The following is a 21,556-nucleotide window of genomic DNA, read 5'->3' on the forward strand; positions in this document are numbered from 1 at the left end:
TCCCCAGAAACTCAACCTGGTCAGGTTCAAGCTCTTCAGGGACAGTTCCTTCAGGGTCCTCTAGATCAGCTTCCTGGGAAGGCTGATCATCACTCTGAGGCAGGGGGGAAGGCACAGCCTTGACCCTCCTGTTCTTCTTCTTGGTAGGTGCTTGGTCCATTGTTCCAGGATCCAAGACCTGAGGTTCAGTGAGGCACTTTTTGGCCTGTGACCTGGTCACAGCAAGGACATGTGATGATATACCTAACATCTCTGCATGAGTCCTGTACTCCACTTCTGACCATAGAGAACTCTCTAGGTCATTGCCCAACAAACATTCTACTGGGAGGTCTGCACTAACCACAACCCTTTTGAGGCCAGTTACCCCTCCCCATGAGAAGTTAACAACTGCCACACTATGTGAAGTAGTGGCATTGCTGGCATTGGTCACCAGGTAGTTCTCACCTGGTATGTACTGTCCAGGGTCCACAAAGCCTGGTGTCACCATAGTGACACTGGCACATGTGTCCCTGTAGGCTTGAGCCACTTTGTCATTAATTAAAGGAGTCTGTCTGTACTTGCCCAGGTTACTGGGGCTCACAGTCAGGGACAAATCAATGTCCCCATCACAGATCAAGACTGCCTGTGTCAGGGTTCTGTCTAAGTCAGAATCTCCTTCAGTTCCCATAGTGATTCCCACTACACCCTTTGTCTGGGGACCAACACTGCTAACAGTAGTACTGGGAGCAGGTGCCTTAGGGGCAACAGTGTTGGGGGCTCCACCCTTTTTGCAATCACTAGTCCAGTGAGTTGTATTTTTACAATGATTGCACCAGGGTTTCTTTTGACCTTCTTTCTTCTTTTTGGACTGTTGTTGGGACCCACCCTCCTTAGCAGTAGTTTGGGGCCCTGTTGAAGACTTCTGGTCTTTAGGTTTCTGATCTCCACCCTTTTGGTCTGTTTTCTTCTGATCACCCCCTTGGCCCTGGTTCTGGTTCTTTTGCTTAACCCTGGTCCTGACCCATTTGTCTGCCTTCTTTCCCAATTCTTGGGGAGAGGTCAGATCAGAGTCAACCAAGTGTTGATGCAGTTGCTGGTTTTGACAGTTATTTAAAATCTGTTCTCTCATCATCAAATTATACAATCCTGTAAAATCAGATACCTTACTTCCCAGCAACCAACCCTCCAAAGCCTTAGTGGCACATTCAATGTATTCAGACCAGTCCTGAGTCTGTGTCTTTTGGGTGTCTCTGAACATTAACCTGTACTGCTCAGTGGTTAAGCCTAACCCATCAACTAGAACACTCTTCAGGACTCTGTAGTTTCTGACATCCTCTTCTCTAACAGTGAGGAGTCTGTCTCTGCCTCTTCCTTCAAAGGAGAGCCAGAGGATTGCTGCCCACTGGTCTTCAGGAACCTGCTGTACTTTGCAGGCTCTCTCAAGAGCAGTTATCCACTTGTGGATGTCATCCCCACTTTTGTAGGGGGGCACAACCTTAGACAGGTTTCTATTATCGAAAACCCTCTCTTTGTCCTTAGGGACAATGCTGCCACCAGTGGGTATAGACCCACTCTCTCTATGCTGTCTAGCCTTGCTAAGTTTCTCTTCCATCAGGGCTACTTCTAGCTCCTGCTTCCTGATCCTCAGCTGGGCTTCTTGCATCTTGGCCTCATGTTCCCTCCTCTGAGGGGTGGTCATCCTTCTCCTGGAGTGACCTTGAGAGCCTCTAGAGCCATGGGAAGCATTGGAGTCCCCTGAGCGATTCCTTTGCCTTCCAAGCCCTGTGTTAAGTCCACTGGGGAGATCCAGTGGGGTGAACCCACTGTCAGTCCCCAATAGCCTTAGTTTAGCTGGGCCAAGTATAACACTTGGCACTGGGCTAGTTCTCCCTTCATCCTCACTACTGTCAGTATCCTTTTCACTCTCATCCTCTGTGGTAGGCATCCCATCTAAGGGGTGACTATTGGGAAGGGGTACTTCAGTGGCATCTTCAGAAGGGGGGCCTCCTGTTCCTGTCCCTAAGGGGGCTAACTGGGAAGCTTTCCTGAGCTCTTTTTGATTTTCATCTTCTTGCAAGAGCTCTCTGAGCAAAGCAGAGGTAGGGTTCTTGGGCTGTTTAAGGCCTCTAAGAGTTGCCAGCTGCCTGAGCTCATTTTGATTAAGGGTAGCATAGATGGATGGTGCCCTCGGGGGGTCACTCTCAACAGAGATGGGTACAGTGGACCCCTCTGCCCCAGCCATTGCTCTTAAGTGTGGGTGGATGTGTTGCAATCTACCTACACTTGGGTTTACCTACTAAACCTATCTAGTAGTTGTAGTCAGGGTGTGCTACTCCCTTTGCTCTACAACAACTAAGTTCAGTAGAACTTAAGTATATCTAATCTTGTTTTATATGTACCTACAGGTACCTATGTGATCTTTCAATTGGTAACCAAGAGATTACAATGGTAAAACACAGCAAGCTCAAATCCAACCGCTGCTCACCAATGTGAGAAGTTGGCCTGGTATATGCTGTTCACTAGTTCTAGTGACCACCTTGTACCATGCCAAGCAACCCTTATGGTGTGGTTGTAAGTCAACCTTTTCGGACTAGCTGCCCTAGTGGTAGCGTAGGCTAAGCAGTCTTTGAGGCTAAACTCGTGATGCGTGTTAAGCAAGCTGTTTTACCAATAGTAACCCCCTTTTATACCAATGAAAGGACACCACACAGATATATATTCAAAATATATATGTATTTATTTCTCAAAGTAACCCCTAGTCTCTTTATGAGCACAGGAGCACAAATCGTCAAACAAGATTATCACAGAATACACAGAAGTTGCACTTTATATGGATAGGCCCTGGTGGCCACTCAAACCATATACTAAAATAGTGGTATAAGTACCACGAACAGAAAAGGGAAAAGGCCTAGGGCCTCTAGAATCGCTGGGCCTACAAGGAGCTAACGTTAGTTAGTGACCAGGAGGTCCACGGGTGGCGTGTGCAGAGCAAATAGTCACACGCGTGCTCCCATAGGTTTCAATGGGTGCGTAAAAAGTACAAAGTTACTGCAAAAGGAGTCTTCCGGATGACCTAGGAACTTAAGAGTTGGAACACAGGCACTAGAGATGTAATACTACACTTGGGCACCGGAGTGCCAGCTTTACCTCACCCACAGGAAGCGGGTGCATAGGCCTCGAAGTGCGTCGGGTTTCTTCTATCGGTTCCGTGGAGCCTGAAGACAAAGATGCTGCAGGCGGTCGGTCCGGGAGAGATGCAGTGGATCCAAGAGTGGATCGGAGATGTTGAAGACCTGTAAGCAGAGGGGACAGTGTTCACAGTCACTAGCCAGTGACCAGCGTGGCACCAGGTGGGTACCAGGCAATGTCGGGTGCAAACAGGAAGAAAGGTGTAGCTTGACTCTGCAGCCACGTGGTCCCTGAAGGTCGCCGACGTCCAGGAGTCGAGTCACGAGCTGTCCCACGCAGGCTCTCGCTGTCGGCGGTGTCGGCGACTTGATCGAAGCAAACAAGCCTTGGCAAAAGCAATTGTTGTGGGCAAGGAGTTTAAGCTGATGGTTCTGACCAGCAAGGTCAGAGGAACTGCTCCTTTGGAGGGGAGCAAGGGCCAGTCTGGAGCAACCAGACCAGCGGTGTTTGTCGTAGATTTCGTCGCCAAGATGGCCACTAGCCAGCGGGCCAGCAACCGGTTAGGCGCGTCGAGTGGCAAAATGCAGAAGGGCCCCACGCAGATCGTGGAGATGCTGGAGGGCTCACCTTTGGTGCAGATGCTGCTCGAGGGTTGGGCTTCTCAGGACCCAAAGCACAACTTGGAGGGAGCCTCGGTTGTTGCACTGGTCAGCTTGTCGTAGTCGTTTCAAGATGGCTGGCTCCACGTGTCTCGGTGCCTCCACGGGTCTCCTCTTTGCAGGGACTGTGGATCGGGCGGTGAGAGGTCTGGAGGTCCAGGTCTTGTCAGTCTCTGGGCTCGGGCTCCGGCGGGAGGCGGCGGCAAAGCAGACGTTGATTCGCTGGATGGTGCTTGCGTTAGCAAGGTGGTCACTCCCTGACCACAGGGGAGATTTTCTTCAGTCTTCTGTGCAGCAGAATGTCGAAGTTCCCGTCTTCTTCTTAGTTTCAAGTTGATTCCAGGATGTCTGAAGTCTTAGGACACAGCTCCTACCTTTATTCGGATTCTAGGGGCCGGACTACCTGCTAGGTCCCTCCCTATGGGTGGGACCAGGAAGGGGGGTGGTTACACCCCCAATCCTTTGTCCAGCTCGCCCCAGGCCCGGGACTGGTGTGCCCCAGGACCGGTTTGAACTGGCATATGCACCGAGGCTCCTTGTGAGCCACAGGCATGTCTGGTTTCTTTCAAGCCCTACCTGACCAATACACAAAATCCTGTCTGGGGTGGTGCACGCACCTCCCCTGGCAGGAAACCCTTTGTCCACACCTCCCAAGCTGGAAGGACTCCCAGCAGCAGGAGGGCAGACTTGTGTCTGTGGTGGCAGCATCCATTTTGTGGAGCTGAGGCTATGTCTGATTTTACCCGGGTTTCAGGTACTGTACATGTCGTGTCCCTCTAGAAGGGTGGAATGCTAACCCCGTCGCCAGAATTGGCGAGGGGTTAGTATTCCAATTCGTATGACACCTTACTCGACATGTTTTGATAAAGCCAAACCAAAGATAGCATTTAACCGCGAGGTTCATAATGCACTTTAAGAGTATATGGTATGACGATATCTGGAAACAGTAGAAGGAAGTTGTTCCGACCACTGCAGACAGGCTCAGCTCATGCCAGAGCACCATCTCACATGGAACCAAGCACTCTGCCTTCAGGATTGTTAAGGCCTGCCATAGGAGTGACTTATAGGTTACCAGGTGTCCCATTTAAGGTTAGGTATAGGTATACTACACCTAAGTAAGAGGTGATTACACCAACTTACCCCAGCTGAGTGATCAGCCAGTTGTGTCAAATCGTTAGGCCAAGCCTGGGGTGGCATAATACATGCTGCAGCCCTTGGCAGGCCTTGGGTACACCAATGCCCTGGGTACCTAGTGTACACTGGTACAGGGGCTGACAGGGTGATCCACTTCCAATTGGTTATGCACCTAGGGTGCATAGTTTTAATTTAGTAGAGAGAACAGCAGGCTGGGGGTCTGATTGGCAGGCCCACAGCCTCAATATGTCAAAAACCAGTGAAGCAAAAAGCAAAAATTTGGGGTGACCATAGGATAGCAGACCCTACTCTCCTACAGGAGGCCTTGATCAACCAGTCGTCCAGGTATGGGTAGACAAACACCTTGTTCCTTCGCAGGTGCGCAGCTACCACTGCCGTGCACTTCGAGAAGGTCCTTGGAGCAGACTTTAGCCCGAATGGCAGTACTGTGTATTGATAATGATTGGCGCCGGCTTGGAATCGCAGGAACTTCCTGTGTTTCCGTGCAATGGGCACATGGAAGTACGCATCTTGTAGGTCTATGGCACAGAGCCAGTCTCCCTGTTGCAGCTGAGGGTAAATCTGATGCAACGACAGCATGCGAAACTTCTCTCTGCGAATCCATTTGTTTGCTTGCCGCAAATCCAGAATGGGCCTGAACTCGTTCTTGTCCTTCTTGCGAAGCAGGAAGAAACGAGAGTACAGACCTCTTCCCCTTTGAGACAGAGGTACGTCTTCCACCGCCTTTTTCCGTAACAGGATGTCTGCCTCCGCCTGGAGCTCTCGCAGTTGATACCGCGAGCTTACCGGCGGAATCGCTGGAGGCGGCCTGATGAATCGAAAACTGTATCCATTGCAAACAATATTCAGCACCCACTTGTCCGGAGTAATTTTTCTCCACTCGGCCGGAAAAAAATTGAATGCTTTCCCCCACTGGAGTGGGTAACGGTTGCAGGGGAAGTAAATGCTCAGGGCCGCGACCCGGCCGGGCCCTTGGTAGCAGTAGCGGACTGCTGGCCCCTCTACCCTTCTGGCGTTTCTGGAAGGGTTTACGGAACTGCTGCTGCTGGTTTTGCTGCAGTCCCGAGGCCTGCCCAAGCCCTCTGCCCGCAGACCCGAACCGTCTCTGGAAGGGGCGTTTCTTCTTTTCTGGCTTCTCCAACCCGACAGCCGTCAGGGTCTCTGCCTCCGTCTTCATGCGGGCCATCTCGTCGTCCGCATGCTGGACGAACAGGGTTTCCCTCCGAGAAAGGCAGATTGGTCACTCTATGCTGAGCCTCCGGCTTGAGCGAGGTAAGGCGAAGCCACGCGTGCCGTCGTTGGTGGACGCCATGACAGTACCCATGCGCTGCCATCAAGGACACATCCGCTGCCGCACTGATCACCTGGTTTGAGACCAGCATCCCCTCGCGCAAAGTCTCCAAGAAGTCTTCCCTCTTGTCGCGAGGCAGCAGCTCCACATACTGCTGGAGAGACTCCCACAGGGCACGGTCGTAACGCCCCGACAGAGCCACGGCACTTGCCACCTTCATGGTGGTGGCAGCCGTCCCACAGACCTTCCTGCCCGCCGAATCCAGCCAGCGGCTCTCCTTGTCGGGCGGAACTGTCGATGAAGGGGTGGTAGCATGCTGCTTCCTCGCCGCCGTCACAATGACTGAATTCGGCTTAGGGTCCGTCCTCAAAAAGGTCGAGTCAGAGTCCAGGGCCCAATACTTCTTCATAAGCCGGGAGGGGGCAGATTTCGTCACTGCCGGAGTGAGGAACAACTCCATAGCGGGCTCCACCAGTCCCGGCACGAGAGGCAGCAGGGGGCGAGAAAGGTGCTTCTTGTGCAGCGTCGCGAATATCACGGACGTCGTAGGTGTCGGTACCGTCACCGTGATTCCCAACTTGGCTGCACCTCTCAGCAGTACCTCCTGGAAGGAGACCAGATCGTCAACCGGCGACACCCTCGTCCCGGGCGAGTCAGACAGTCGGTGAGAAGTCCCTGGCAGATGATAGAGTGCGCGATCTGGATCTGCGCCTCCTGTGGCGCTGTCTCGATGTTGACGACGAACGCCCACGGCTACGCGATCTCCCTCTCCGTCCGGCGCGGGAGCGCGATCTTCGGTCTGTCCGCCGGCCTCAGCGGCTTACCCTGGCGCCGCGGCCTAGGCGTTACCTGCGGCGGATACCTGGGCAACGGACCGATCGTGTCGGAACCGGTGGTGGGCCCGAAGGCCTGCGAGGCGGAATAGCAGGAGGAGGCGGAGGGGGAGGCGGCGTATATACCACTGAGTACCCCGAGCCCGGGGACTCAGTCGAGGGACTCCTGGTGTCCGGGCGCCCCCTGCGCCTCCTCGACATCGATCACCTCCGACGTCGACGGCGAATGCCGCCTCGACGGCGAACGCCTCCTCTTCGCCGACGACGAACGGCGACCTCCCCTCGACGTTGAGCGTCGACGCCGGGCCTGATCTCGACGTCGATGCCTCGACGGCGTCAACGCCAAAGAAGTCGACGGCGGACTGATCAGCTCCCTCTACGTCGAACGTAGACGTCGCTTCTCCCCAGAGCCCTGGGGGGACGGTGAACACACCGTGGTCTTCCCTCTCGATGCCATCGACGCCGGTGGAGTGGGGGCGTTTGTCAGTCTTCCTGCCCCTGGGGAGCCCCCCAGAGGCCGCAGCATGGGCAGAATCAGCCCCTCCTGACCCACCTTGTGCCTTCAGCCTTCTGTCCTCCAGGACTTGGAGCCTGATCTTCATTCTTTCCCTCAGGGTCCTGGCTGAGAACGAGTGGCAGATATCACACTCTTCAGGCACATTGGACTGGGGAAGGCAGCCTATACACACCTTGTGTGGGTCTGACTTAGCCTTCTTCCTATCGCACTCTGGGCACTTGTCGAACAAGCCAGGCATGTTGACAGCACCAGAAGGAAGTCCCAACACTAAAACACTTGAAAAATTGACAAAAATCACCAATAAACCCTTGAAAAGGGAGAGCTCAATGCTCCAGGGTCCTGCTAGCAGGAGCCGGAAAAAAGAACTGAAAGTAAAAGGGCCCTGCTGTGCATTCTGGGATACTGGAAAAGTTCTGGAAAGTTTTCTGAAAGGCACAGTATCCTGTTCTGAGCCACATAATGGCAGCCTATGGGGCTTGTCTGTCCATTCCTTCCTCTCTATCATTCCAGAGGCTTTTGCTGGAAAAGGCAGGTTTTTCTCTGTGGAAAAAAGCTGGGCAGGCAGTGCTGTTGGTGGAATTTTTCTAGTTGAAGTACTGGACAGTGTAGCCTGCGGATATAGGCTGCATTATCGGTCTTTGAAATTCTCTTAAGTGTAGATGCAGGACTGCATGGCTTGACAATTTAAGAGATTATTTTTATTGCTCCGGGGTCCGCGCACATGGGCGGGACTATTCCCTAGATTATGACTATACACAGATCCCCTACTACAGAAGTGAGTTGTCGGCTTTCAGGCAAGTACTCGACTGGCAGAGTTAAAGTTCTGGGGATAGACTCCGGGGTCTCCCAGGTTCAAGGCAGGTACAGTTACACCCTCAGCGGCACAGGGGTAGCCGGGTGCAGAGAGAGAGAGTAGGCCCAATGTTAGCCTATGGCAGGTAGGGGGCCTTTGGTTGGTGGCTGCTTGCTGGTGGTAGCTGAGCTCCTGGTCACTTACACAGGACAAGTGGGGAAGTAAAATAGAACAGATGCTGCACTTCCAGGGGCACTCTGGCGGCTTGGTGCAGGGTGCTTTTGAGCCATCGAGCGCTCAATGTATTTCAATGGGGAAGCTGCAAGACGAACAAAGGTTGCAAGCTGGGGGACGGAGATTCTTCCGGTGCGACCACCCCTTCGAGAGGTAAGTTAGGGAGCTGTAGGTTAGGTAGGCACCCAGGAGCTGGGCACAGGAGGCTGCAGGGAGCCGGGTGCAGGGGTGTCTTGGCATCGGGAAATCTTACCCTCTGCTGGTCGTGGTTGGAGGGGTCGCCGGAGTTGAGGCTGTAGGCGTAGTCAGGAGCGTCGAAGAGGGTCCTTGGGTGCTGGATTCTTGGTCACACTCGCCGGGGGGGGGGGGAATTGTGTCCTCGTGGTCTCTGTTCACTCAGGCCGGGCTCGGAGGGTGCAGAGTGTGCTGGATTCGCTGTTCCTGGCTTGGCACCAGGGGTTGTTACTGGTTTGAGGAGAACCACTGCTCGTGGGAGTCCCAGTCTTTTAGAGGAGCAAGGCAGTCAGGTCCTCCGGGGTTTTTGAGGTTGCTGACCACTGGAGACGCCAGGTTTTAGCAGGAGCATGTGCGAGGGTCTACAGGCCAGTAGGGCTGGGGCCAAGTCAGTTGGTGTCATCCTCTTGTTAGCAGCTGCACGGCAGGTCTTTCTTCTTGTTTCGGATTCGGGATCGGAGGAAGGAAGGTTCAGGGTGCCCCTAAATACTATATTTAGGGGCGTTACAAGTAGGTACAGGTCAGGGAACAATGGGTCCCTTCGCTGGGGTGGGTGCACCCCTATCCTGCCACTCTCCAGGGGGAGGGGGGCAGGAGCCTAGTCCTGAATGGGTAGAGCTCCCCATCCTCAAGATGGCGAGAGCCTGGAGTTGTGCTTCCCCTCGCCTCTCCCACCTGAGGGGTGGGGTTGGCAGAGGCTGGTACATCCCCTTTCCTCCCTTGGGTTTTCCCGCCGATCTTCCCGCCAGAGTGGGGGTCAGAACCGGTGGGGGCCAGTTGCAGAGTACAGCAAGTGGCCTGGAGAATCTCACAAAGGCGGCATGCATGCCTTGGAAGCTTCGCCTGCCCATCCTGCGGGAGGAGACCTACCACCTCGCCCAGGATGTGCATTGTTGCAGGCCCAGGAGAGCAGATGGCTCTCTACCCAGGGGTCCACTAACAGGTCTGCTGGGTGGCAGCCTATGCAGCCTCTCAGTCAGGACACTGATTTGTTTGTAATTTTCAGAGGGCAACTTTAAGTTGCCCTCTGTCATGCATTTTACATTAAATTACACACTGGCATCAGTGTGGGTTTAATGTGCTGAGAAGTTTGATACCAAACTTCAGTCTTCAGTGTAGCCATCATGGTGCTGTGGAGTTCGTGATGACGATTTCCCAGCACCATATACTCTTAATGGCAGCACTGCACCTACAGGGCACAGGAATGTACCTGGGTACTGTAGGGGTACAGGGCTCATGCATCTGTACCCACACCACAGGCATAGGGCACCCAGCTAGAGGGGTGACAGGTATGCCGGGGCAGTGTGTGTGGGCATGGCACATAGGGATGTGTGCCATGTCGACTGTTTTGTTCTGCACCCAGACACTCAGCCTGCAAGGTCAGTGTGTGTGTCAGGGCACAGGGCCTCTAAGGGTGGCACAATAAGTGCTGCAGCCCTTAGGGGACTTTTCTGGTCACAGGGCCCTGGGTACCTAGGGTACCATTTACCAGGCCCTGGCAAGTGGCCAGAGATGCCAATTGGGTTTAGGCTTCAAAGCAGTTTTAGGGAAGGAACACAGGCCTTGGGCACCTGATTAGCAGAAGCCCAGGGAACACTCAAAGTACATCAGCAATTCAGCAAAAAGTGGGGGCATACCATACAAGAAAGATGGCACTTTCTGCAATCTAAATAAAAAACCAAGGTCCATCTTTTGATCACTTCATTTTAAGGGTGGGGAGGGTAAGAAGTCAGAAGACTATAGGAGCTGGATTTTATAAGCTCAGAAAGCAATCCATTAAACATGCGACATCAAAATTGTAGTGCATTATTTTAAAGGAAAACAAAGAAAGGAATGTATTCAACATGTTGGTGAACAAAGACAATCTGAGCCTAAATCCATCGTTTTTTAATCCCCATGCCATTGTAGTTCAAACTCAGCCATATGCAATTCCGCCTTGACCCTGTTCCCCATGGGGCAGTTCAGCCAGACCCTCTCTGGACAGGAAACGAGCATCCTGGGACCAGTTTCGGGGCATCACCACTTATCAGCCAGGCTAGCTGGACTCCAGTGGCATGGAGAACATGGTACCCACATCTGGGCATACCCGTCCCACTCTGGATTCAAGCTAGCCTGACTGTAGAGGGGTGTTACCCCTAAACCAGTCCCAGGATGCTGGTTTTCGGTCCAATGAAGACCTGGCTTGGCAGTTCGGGCTGGACTGTTCCCATGAGGCACAGGGTCAAGACTGATTTGCAGCTGGGTCTGAAATGGGGTGGCAAAGTGAGCTAAAGAACGATGACAGTCAATTCAGATCTGTGACTGGGTGAGTGTCTGAAACGTTTCAGTGCTCCGTCCAGCTTGGCTTTTGCTTTGTTCACCAGGAGGTTGCAGCATTACCAAAGTAACCGTTTTTTGGGCATCCTACCACCCAATGAAAATCTCCCAAAACAAAATGGAGTGTAATGGTAATATTTAGGCATTGAGCAGCACATTAGGGTTGGCGATACACCACTGAAAGGCTGCTCACATTTCCATCTTAATTCCCACCAGCAAACTTTTTTTTTATTTTTTTTTAAACCATGGTGTTGTGGCCGGTGTATTATTCCCCTTCCACGCCTTGGTCTCTAGGAGAAAATCAGTCATGACAATGCTCTCGACGCAAGCCAAGTCCTAGTTAGAATGTCTGCACTTATTCTCCCACCCTTGAGTGACCGCTTTGTCACCAGCAGGCTTTCTTACGGCAGCTCGCCCTTGGTCAGTACACAGGGTAATAAATGGAGAAACATCCCTTTCACTTGGAGCAATAGTGTTTCCAGCGAGAGGCATGACCCAGCCTGCTGCTCCTCTAACTGCCCCCCTACCCCCCCCTAATTAACTGACAGCCTTTTCACCAGAGGTGCTGTATATTGGGACATTGTAAGGGGCAATGGCTTAGACGGGTATCTGTCGACCCATTCCTCTGCATACCACCCCACCACTGTTGTCTGCAGATAATTGAAAAGGCTCCTGCTCAAACATACTCTCTCATTCTGGAATCCCGCTTACTCCTTTTCTCTTAAGGCTCTAGTGTTAACAGTGAATGGAGTTGGGTTTACATGCTTTCTCCCTCCGAGATGAATAGTAATATTATAGTCCTTCAAGGAGTCCTCAAACTCCTTTCTTCTCCTTAAGAACCTCCATGTCTGCCTTCAGATGTTTCTTCCTTTCAATCTCAAGCACTGAAGCTTTACTTCTCCTATGCGCTCGATTCTCGGTTCTTTAGGCTTTGCCCGGGTTGGGAGAAGGCAGGGGAGTTTGGCTCAGTAACAATACACCTCTGGTACTGATTAAGAATTTTTTCAAGGGACTGCATTCTAGGTTACTCAGCATTTAAAGCAGCTGGAGCCCATAAGCCTCGACCTCGTATCCTAATGTCGTCTTTCTTTTTTAAAGGAATAAAAATAAAAGACTTCCTTTCTTGGTGTTAAACAGTCTAAGCTTTTAGCTTACACTGTTTAATAACGAGAAAGGGAATATATTTGGATAGGAAACAATTTATTTTGTAATTAGTCTTTCAAATAGTAACATCTGCAATTTCATAAATTGTGGGGGAATTCACTGTTCTTGGGCAAGTAAGAGTCCTTGTTGGAGAAGTGGATTAGTGGCTCACCAAACTACTAGCAACAAAGAGTATTACAGTTGATGATTTAATGTGCTTCCGTGCAGCAGTTGCATATACAGTACAACTTTGTTTAGTAAAACCTTTAAATGGAAGCTATACCCATCTATTTTTTTTAGCATTGGAAATCATCTCTGTAGAAGGGGTTTGGGAAGCACACTGCCTCACATCCTAGCACAGTTCACCCCTCTGCATTGTGGTAAATACAGTACACAAGTAGCTGTTATTTTCAATATTAACTGACAGCCTTTTCACCAGAGGTGCTGTATATTGGGACATTGTAAGGGGCAATGGCTTAGACGGGTATCTGTCGACCCATTCCCTTTCACCAAAGTTACTGCAGATAGTGCTGTACATCTCTAGATATGCATTTCTGGATTTCATCCTTCATCAGTAGAAATCAAAATATGATTTCATTTGGAGTTGCTAGAAACACTGCCTTTTTTTTTATCTCTACTGATGTGCCTAGAGATATACAGCACTATCTGCAAAAGGCGAACTGCGCTGGGATATGAGAGTGTGCCCCCAACCCCACTTCTGTTTAAAAGGCTCACTTGGGCCAGCAAGCTTACCAGCTTTGGAGACACGCACATTTTTGCCCGTGAGTGGTATGGAGACCTGTGAATACATTTAGCAGCATTTAGAGCAACCCCAGATGAAATAGTTTTTGGATCTCTACTGATTAAGGATACAAAACTACAGTTAATATTGAAGTAAGCGCTAATTGTGTACTGCATTCAGCATAATGCAAAGGGGCGAACTGTGCAGGAATGGGAGGTAGTGTGCTCCAACCCACATTTCATCTCTGAAAGTACTGTAAATCATTAGAAGTGATTTTGGATACTATTATTTTTTTCTTACACAGGTAAAACAGAACTACGATCGGGATAAACTTAAACCAAAGAAAAACTTCTGCACCATAAAGGCTGCAAGACTGATCTAGATAACCATTAGGTACAGCTTTAGGGAGCTGAACTACAGGTCATCTTTGAGCCATTTATCCGACGTCCTACAACTGCTACCTTTCCTCTTGTTTATTGAGCTTTAGGTTTAGCTAGCATTGACTCGTGTTGCTTTGACAGAGCAACAATATACGGGACACTAACCCTCTGGAAAAAAAAAAAAAGAAAGTGTTCAGCCAATATTGATACGGCTTATCTGCCAGAGAATAATAACTAGGAAAACATACTGGGCAAGATCAAGATTAGTAGCAGTAGTAGCATTTCTCGTTCCAGGGTGGAATATACATTGGTTCAAACATTTAGTTCTTAAGACATAGATGGGTAACTCGATGGAAATAAAGTTTAAAAATGCTTCCCAAGTTCTAATTACATGTACTGTATATAATGGCGCCTAGTTTAAAGTTTGAAAACAAGTAATGTTTTACCAAACAGAAAAAAAAATGCATGACAGTATCTTGTTAAGCTCAAAACACACCACAAACAGAATCTCTTTTGACCTATTTTGATTCCAAGAACGTTCATGCAGTTAGCAGAAGGATCAACTGGCAAGCCACTGGAAAACTATTAATCATTGTCACTGCAATACAGATACAAGCCCCCTCGATGCATGTTGGGAGAAATCCAGTTGGTCATCGGCATCTTTACACAGATTTGACATACATGGGTCACCCTCAAATCAAACTGCCTGTAAAAGTGATCCACTTTTTTAAAGATGCTGGTGAGGAGGGGGAACCCACAGAAGAAGGTTTTAATCCAGATCAAAAATTAATTCTGAGAATCCCAGGCTCTTGTAACCTGTATGCAAGTCTTCAGCATGTTGCATTTTACAACGCTGCTATGAGGTGGATTTAAGAGTGACTGCATAGACGTCATATGCAGTACTTGAGTGACCTCACACTGGATCATTTCATCTGCATTTATCATAAACTACTTTTTAGCGTTAGAGATTTTTACCTTTTGAATTGCATTCGCCAAGATAGCAAAAAGAGAAACCCGAAAAGTGTTTCTTTTGCTGCACACCAGGTTTAAATCAGTGAGATGTAAGCAGGAGTATCATGCTAAATCAGACATTAACTGTAGGCTGCTACACCTAGTGGCACACGGATCACTCTGAGATTACACGCAAGTGTGAGAACTGACAAATTTATGAGGCTCCCTTCAACTGAAGAAAAAAAAAAAAGGGGGGGGCAAAAGTTAAGGGCACCACGTTAACGGAAAATATCAACAAGCATTTACAATGCAATGGTCTCGGCATTGTTAAAGTTAGAGCTATTGGCATTGCTCATGACATTTTTGTTTATGTTTTTGTTGTTGAAACATTTTAAGAAACGGCATTGTTATTTACAATGTCAATAGCTTAATCACTCTCAAATGCGAGACCTATTGCATTTGCGCCCACACACAGAGGCACACACAAACCCACCCACACAGAGCCACTCACATAGAGCAACCCACACACAGAGAGCCACCACGCATAGAGCCACCTACCAAAAAAAGCCACACACACACAGACACCCACACAGACACACCCACAAACACATTGAGCCTCCCGCACACAGCGCCACCCACACACACACACAGCCACACACACAGCGCCACATATACATACACAGAGCCACATACACACAGAGCCACACACCCACATACAGAACCACACACACACACAGAGCCACACACACACATAGATCTAGACACATACACATTGATCTTGGGAGCCAAAGCAGAAGTGGCACCCACTTCACCTCCTGTTCAAATGTTAACTGGTCTCTTTGTTGCTTATGGCTGTACTTGCGTGTTAAACTGGTACTAATGGTGTAAAACCTTTGTTCATGCAGTATTAATATGTAAAAATGACAAACTAATTAAGCAGTACCATCACAAAATGCACCGCATTATGATGCATAATGTGCCTTGTTGTGTGCCCCATAATTTAGTCAATCCTGCAACATAATTGGCTTCTTTCCTGTTGCATAATTCAAATGGCTTTGCAGGTACCATATTTCACCAACATCACTACGAGATTAATGGGGAGCCTTAACCGTCCCAAATGTAATATTGGAATCTTTTTCAAGCAGATGACATAAAAAATAGCATGTACACTCTCGGCAGTGCCACTAAACTCACTAAGCTATCCCTGCACCATAAACTTCACAGAAGTTCTAAACTGCACTCAGGAGCAGCAACATCGTCGTGTTGTCGCCAGGGTTTAAAGTGGAAGCTTTTTCAATATTACATATAATAAGCCATAGTTGCTGCTTATTTATTTTGTGCAACTAAACCACTGACAAAGCCAATAGTCCTTACTTGTTGTAGGTCTGATGCTACTTGTTGTATCATATATCTGGATAAAATGACAAACAGCAAAATCCAAGCCGGGTGGCATACTATGCTAAGCACAGATTTTTAATTTACGTGTTTAAGCCACGCCCTTAATTATTTTTGCCATGCCCCTTTGAGCGACCTCCCCCCCGTTTTTCCATCCCACTTTAAGCCCTGGCTACAGCAATTCCGTTATGCAGTGTGAGAGCAACATAACAAATGGATTACAACTTACAAGCATCTCTCCCGCCATCTCCGAATGTCTCCCGACCACGGTATTCTTCCACTCCCTTCGCTTCCCGCCTTACTGCCCCAACGCCCGGTGTCTGTCCACACCTTCTAACCAAATCCTGAGTTGCAATATTTTCGTAAAGTCATAAGGTTGAGGTGCGCAGAATGGACAGTGTCACCGGTATGAGTGGTAAAATCAATGTACGGGGAAAGGTGCATTGGACGATGCAATTATGGTCCCAGCAAAGGTGGCAGGGGGAGTTACAAAAATAAATTCCAAAATGTAAACTGCTGTGACAGCCATCCTGGGTGGAGGGAGTCTGAGGATAAAGCGACAGCAGTGGGGGAGTAGGGCTCGTATACAAACTTTTTTGAACTGCGTACAATATTCCAATTAAAGTGGAGGGGATGATGAACCTCAACTTGAGTGGTTTCACAAAGCCCGCTCCGTCCCGCCCAAATTTCAAACCGTGGGCGGATCTCTGTCATCGCGAACCCCCCGCCTCCGTCTAATAGGGGCCCTCATTTTTGGTGCAATTAAAAGTAACCGTAGTGGGGCATTTCGTCTCTGTCCATGCGCTCTTTTCGCCGGTAGTTTTCTTCCTGGTTTGGTGGCACGCGGCGGCCAGACAGACAAAAAAAGTCCCCGCCTGCCCGCAGAAGGATCAGACGTGTCCGCGGAATCCGCCGCCCCCAACGCTGACGGCCATGATTCTGGTCAAATCATTTAATTATACCTGTGTCGAACAAAAATGACTGTGTCCTTGTGTAACGCAACGGGTGCTCGTGTAAAGTGCTATCTTAAACTCCGGGAAAAAACAAAAAGTTAAAATAGGTCCACGTAGATCCCCCGTCTCCGGAAATTATATTTTCCCGAGTAGGAACATTTGGCAAACCTCGCAGTTTAGATCAAAGCGAATGTTTCCGGGAAAGGTCTTTTGTTGAGCCGCTCATCACATTGCCCGGGCCCTCTCCTCCCCTCGTATTACACCACAGCACTCCCTCTGGCAGCAGAAAACACTTTCAGGCAGAATCTATTTCCCACGGGCCACGGCGGGGGAGAAAGGAGACTGGTAACTGCGACACTCTTCGCAAACTAGGAGAACGGCCTGAGAGGAACGTCTGAGGCGCGACGGGAGCGCGAGGACCGTGACCCGCGAGTTCCCTTCCTTGCTCCGAGGATGAGGTGCCTCGGTGTTCGCTGCCTTGGCTTTCTCTCCGGTTTCCCTTTGGCCGTCATCCTCTCAGAGGCTCGGGTAACGTGTGAGTAGTCATTTTTTTGGGGTTGGAATTTCCTATATGCAATTTTGTTCTAATGCGTGTGAATATTATCGTTCGACTCCCGCTCTCTGCGCGTGCGACCAGAAGTGCACAAAACCAGTAAATGTGAGCTGAATGAATAGGATTACAAACGGTTACAGTTAGCTTTTCCAAAGTCAGGTTGTGTAATACGTCTAGGAGACGAAAGTCGGATAGTGGCTTAAGAAAACCAGCACACCACCGCCTTTCTCCGAGGCTGAGCATTAATGCCTCGGAGAAAGGCAGCCTCCTTTTCGGATTGGGGGGCGTGTTTTGCTGTTGTCTCCTCCCTGAGACTTCTCGCAAAAAACACGCCCCCCGATCCGAAAAGGACGGGGCAGGATCGGAGTGACGGGACCTCTTCTCCAATGGCTGGCCAGCATTTACTAGGCCAGCCAATGGAGAACAGGGAAGAAGAGGGGCGGGTTCAAGCCCCTCTTCACCCAAGTCATTATGTCTCGCGAGCGAGACTGCGCAAGCGCAGCCATCGCTAGCCGAGACCTAAAAAGGGAAGCAAGCTCTTGAAAAAGCTACACAGGCATCCTGCACAGATATTCCATAACATTTTTATTTGGAAATCTAAAAGAAGGTTCTTTCCTGGGCTACACTGCCGAATTTGGACAGTAATTGCAGGAAGTGAGTATGATAGTTTCATTCAAACCATGCTCCGGTCCATAGATGCTAAGTGTGGACATGCCACAATAAGGAGATTCAAACACAGCAGACATGTCGGAAAATGTTTTGAGAAACAATAGCCGCACAAAACACATGCAAGTTCAGAACGTAAAACGCTGGACGAGTTATCACATGTACTTAAAATACCGACAGCTGGCCTTCCATTAAGCCCCGTGATATTGAACACACTTTGTAAACAGGCTACTGGAAAGCTAAAGCGAACCTGCATAAGGACAGGATAGCATATACATTTATGAGAACAGCAAGTATTAGCACAAGCAAATAGCACAAGGCTCCCATCAGAGATTAGACAGATAAAACGAACCAGTTCATTCTTGTTTAGCAAGAACATGCAAGTGTGAGAAGTGACAAGCTTGTGAAGCAAGCTTCTACTGTAAAAAAAAAAAAAAAAAAAATCAAGACAGGCACGACTTGATCTGCATTGTAAATACACTGGGTTACTTAAAGCTACACAGTGTGTAAACAATTGCAGCTTAACAAATACACTATTCTGGTCCTTCACAAGCATTTCTGCTCACACCCTTCCCTTACCAGTTGGAGGTTGGCTATAAGCAGCAGCATATGCAGCAGTCTGTCCATAGGTGGCAGTAGCATTCTGAGCCTGTGCATAACCTCCATCAGTGGGCTGCCCATATGCTGCATAGGTCGGCTGTCCATAAGCCTGTTGCTAAGGGCGATACAAAAACATATTGAACATTTAAAGTGAATCCATCATTAAATACATGCATTCCTGCTGCCAAATTTTTATTTCAATAAAAACATGAGTTCAGGACAGGGAACTGAAGAAAACTTGAGCTCTGACAAATAGGTTTGAGAAAACATAAATCCGTTTAAAATCTAACTGCATCTTTGAAGGGCCCACCAGCAAAGATACTCCAGGATCAAAGAATAAAACATGAAAGGCATCCAAAATAAGCAAAATGGGTCAGTTTACGTCTGTGTACAGAATTTTAAAGAAATATACTGACATTTACAACTATTATGTCAAATAGCTGCTAGCAGACAAGGGAGGGAAGAGCAGCAGTTTCAAGCATTCACAGAGGTCATACTATGTGGCGCATATTTAATATGTGTGCAAATCTAGGAGACTAACCTAGATACATTTATCGGTTATTAAACTCACCTTATTACCTTCTTTGGGGCTTTAAACCCATGTAATGCTCAGTTACTATCCTGGTCCGATTCCCTGCTACCCTCCAATACTCCATTTCAAGAGCAGTTTAAAGCACTCCAAGATGCTTTTGTTGCACATTAAAGAGGCTCAACGAGGAAATGGAGGACAATTTAAAAGTGTGCTGGGCAAAGGCACTTAAGGAGATGCCACTCACTCACCTGGGTGGCCTGTGCATAGGGTTGGGTTGGCTGAACAGCATACGCACTATAGCTGAAAGAGAGAATTAAAGAAGTTCAGCCACATTGACACTTATGTAAAACAGCCGTAGCAGTAACATAGTTGAAGCACAGGAACATGAACAGAAGAGGCTCAGCATATAATTCCCCTGAGCCATCTTGTTCTGCAGTTTCTACAGCTTTCGTTGAGTTAAGCATACAGCTCCTGCTTACTCATGGCATCATCTGAAAACGTAACTGCAAAAACGAAAGTCAAAAACCTAATATCACTACAAAATGCTTCCACACTTGAAACAAGAGACAACAAATACAAGTAGGGTGGTATGCACAAATGGAAGCTAGCCGTAACTGACAGATAATTTTAAGACTTGTGCAAATTATAGAGTAAATTATACCATTTAGCATCTTGAGTCAATCATAACGCCTTCCCTAGAAATGAAGGATCAATATACATGGGTCTAGATAAAGTACATAGCACCTTAAGGAGAAAAAAATCCTACTTATGCTCTAAATCTGGACGTCCTTTTCTCGTTTGCCCGGTGTGCTTTGTGATACAAAGCTCTGGGAGTATAGCTGAATACTGAGGAAAAACACTAATCGCATAGAAAATGTAAATATCAAGTACGAGCGTCACACGGGTACTTAAGGAGTCAAAATATTAAACCCTAAAAAGATGCAACCTACTTCGCATTGGAGTAAAGTATAAGTGACAGTCAACGTTATTAACTAGATTTGCTGACTAACCATCAAATAGTTCACATGAAGGATTACCCACGCTGTCCACTGGGTTTAAATTACACACAAATTCATTTGGTTTTAGTTTCCGGTTATTAACTGAAGATCTTAATCTCTCTCTCCATCAGAGAGGTGGGATTATAATATCGGGATTAGAGCAAGCAAAATGTGAATAATCACATCTTGCAAATGTATCAGGTACAGCATTGCAATACGAATGCAACACTTTTATAATTTAACAAGTCCGAACTAGACCGTTTCTTATTATGGAGTCTCTGCAAATTAAGCAACAGGTTGGGTAGCTTCTGTTCCAAGCGCAGCAAATCTATATTTATGTGGAACCCGCTTTTGCCAGTGGTCCAGGGCTTAACCTTGGAGTAGAAAAATTGCACTCACCATGGTACTTTCTTCCTGAACGCCAGTGTGTACTCCCATACATCATTTACAAATAAGATGGTTAGAGGGGCACGTTTTTTTCTTTAATCTGCAGAATGATCAGCCAAGTGACCATCTGCAGGATATATTATACATATACATATACACACACACACACACACACACACACACACACACAATACGAATAGCAGCAAATGGTTATTTGGCAGATCTTTCTCCCTACAAAATAGAAACTAGCATTGAAAATGCAATAGGCCTCGTCTTTTTAAATTAAAGCCATTTGCTTTGCTAATGGTATTATATAGCAAAGCAAATAGCTTTAACTTAATAAAAGGCGAGGCCTATTGCATTTTCAATGCTTGTTAATAGGATGATGCCATGAGAAACCAGGGTACTGCAATTATAAGCACTCACTTCTGGGGGTGTCCAACCTGGGTAAAACCCAAGACGAAGAATGTGTGAATAGAGACCAGCACGCTTGGTTATGTCGCTTGCAAGTTGACTCGTGCATGGTGTGATTACGCAATTAGTTTTACACCCTTGCACTCTAGGGCGTTTAGCAAAGCTAAACTGCAGTTCTCAAACGAGAGAAAAAAATAATCAGAAACTGCAATGACATACTGGGCTTTCTGCATTTGCCACTCACTCACATGCACAGAGACAAACTGCTGTCGCCTCAAACATGCTGGCTACGAGCTGCTTGAACCCATGCTCTTCAGCACATCAGTGGCAAGTACGTCCCTCGCAATTTTGGGGCGATTCACTACCCTGAGGCATGCACATTGCGTGCAAGCAGGCGAGAACCACACCTGACTGAGAAGGCGGCGGATGAACCCATAACCGGTCTCGATCCGTACTGGTCCCACAAGCACCCGACAACTGCCCTCCAAAGTTCTGACTCTAACGTCCCTCTCCGACCAAATATTGCATTAAGATCGGCGGGTGGGGACTCCTCTTCTCGCGCTCGCCAGCCCTGGTCAGTCAAGGGGCAAGCAGCGTCCCTCCAAGGACAGGATGGACTTAGATTAAAACAACGTTTCAAAGCACAAACACAGCGAATCCTTCTTACCATGGCTGCATCTACAGGGAACAAGCATTTCCAAT

General features: G+C 48.4%; 1 protein-coding gene across 2 annotated transcripts in view; it reads right to left on the minus strand.

The window, feature by feature from the left end:
* Window positions 1–21,556, minus strand: part of EWSR1 (EWS RNA binding protein 1) — a 510,501-nt gene that overhangs the window by 426,435 nt on the left and 62,510 nt on the right. For both annotated transcript variants that reach the window (XM_085634473.1, XM_085634474.1), the window contains exons 3-4: window positions 19,304–19,355; window positions 18,503–18,638 (exon numbers count right to left, since the gene is read on the minus strand). In XM_085634473.1, the coding sequence (XP_085490599.1) occupies window positions 18,503–18,638; window positions 19,304–19,355 (188 nt within the window). The remainder of the gene's footprint in view (window positions 1–18,502; window positions 18,639–19,303; window positions 19,356–21,556) is intronic.

This window comes from Triturus cristatus, chromosome 11, assembly GCF_964204655.1.
Source record: "Triturus cristatus chromosome 11, aTriCri1.1, whole genome shotgun sequence".
Lineage (NCBI taxonomy): Eukaryota > Metazoa > Chordata > Amphibia > Caudata > Salamandridae > Triturus > Triturus cristatus.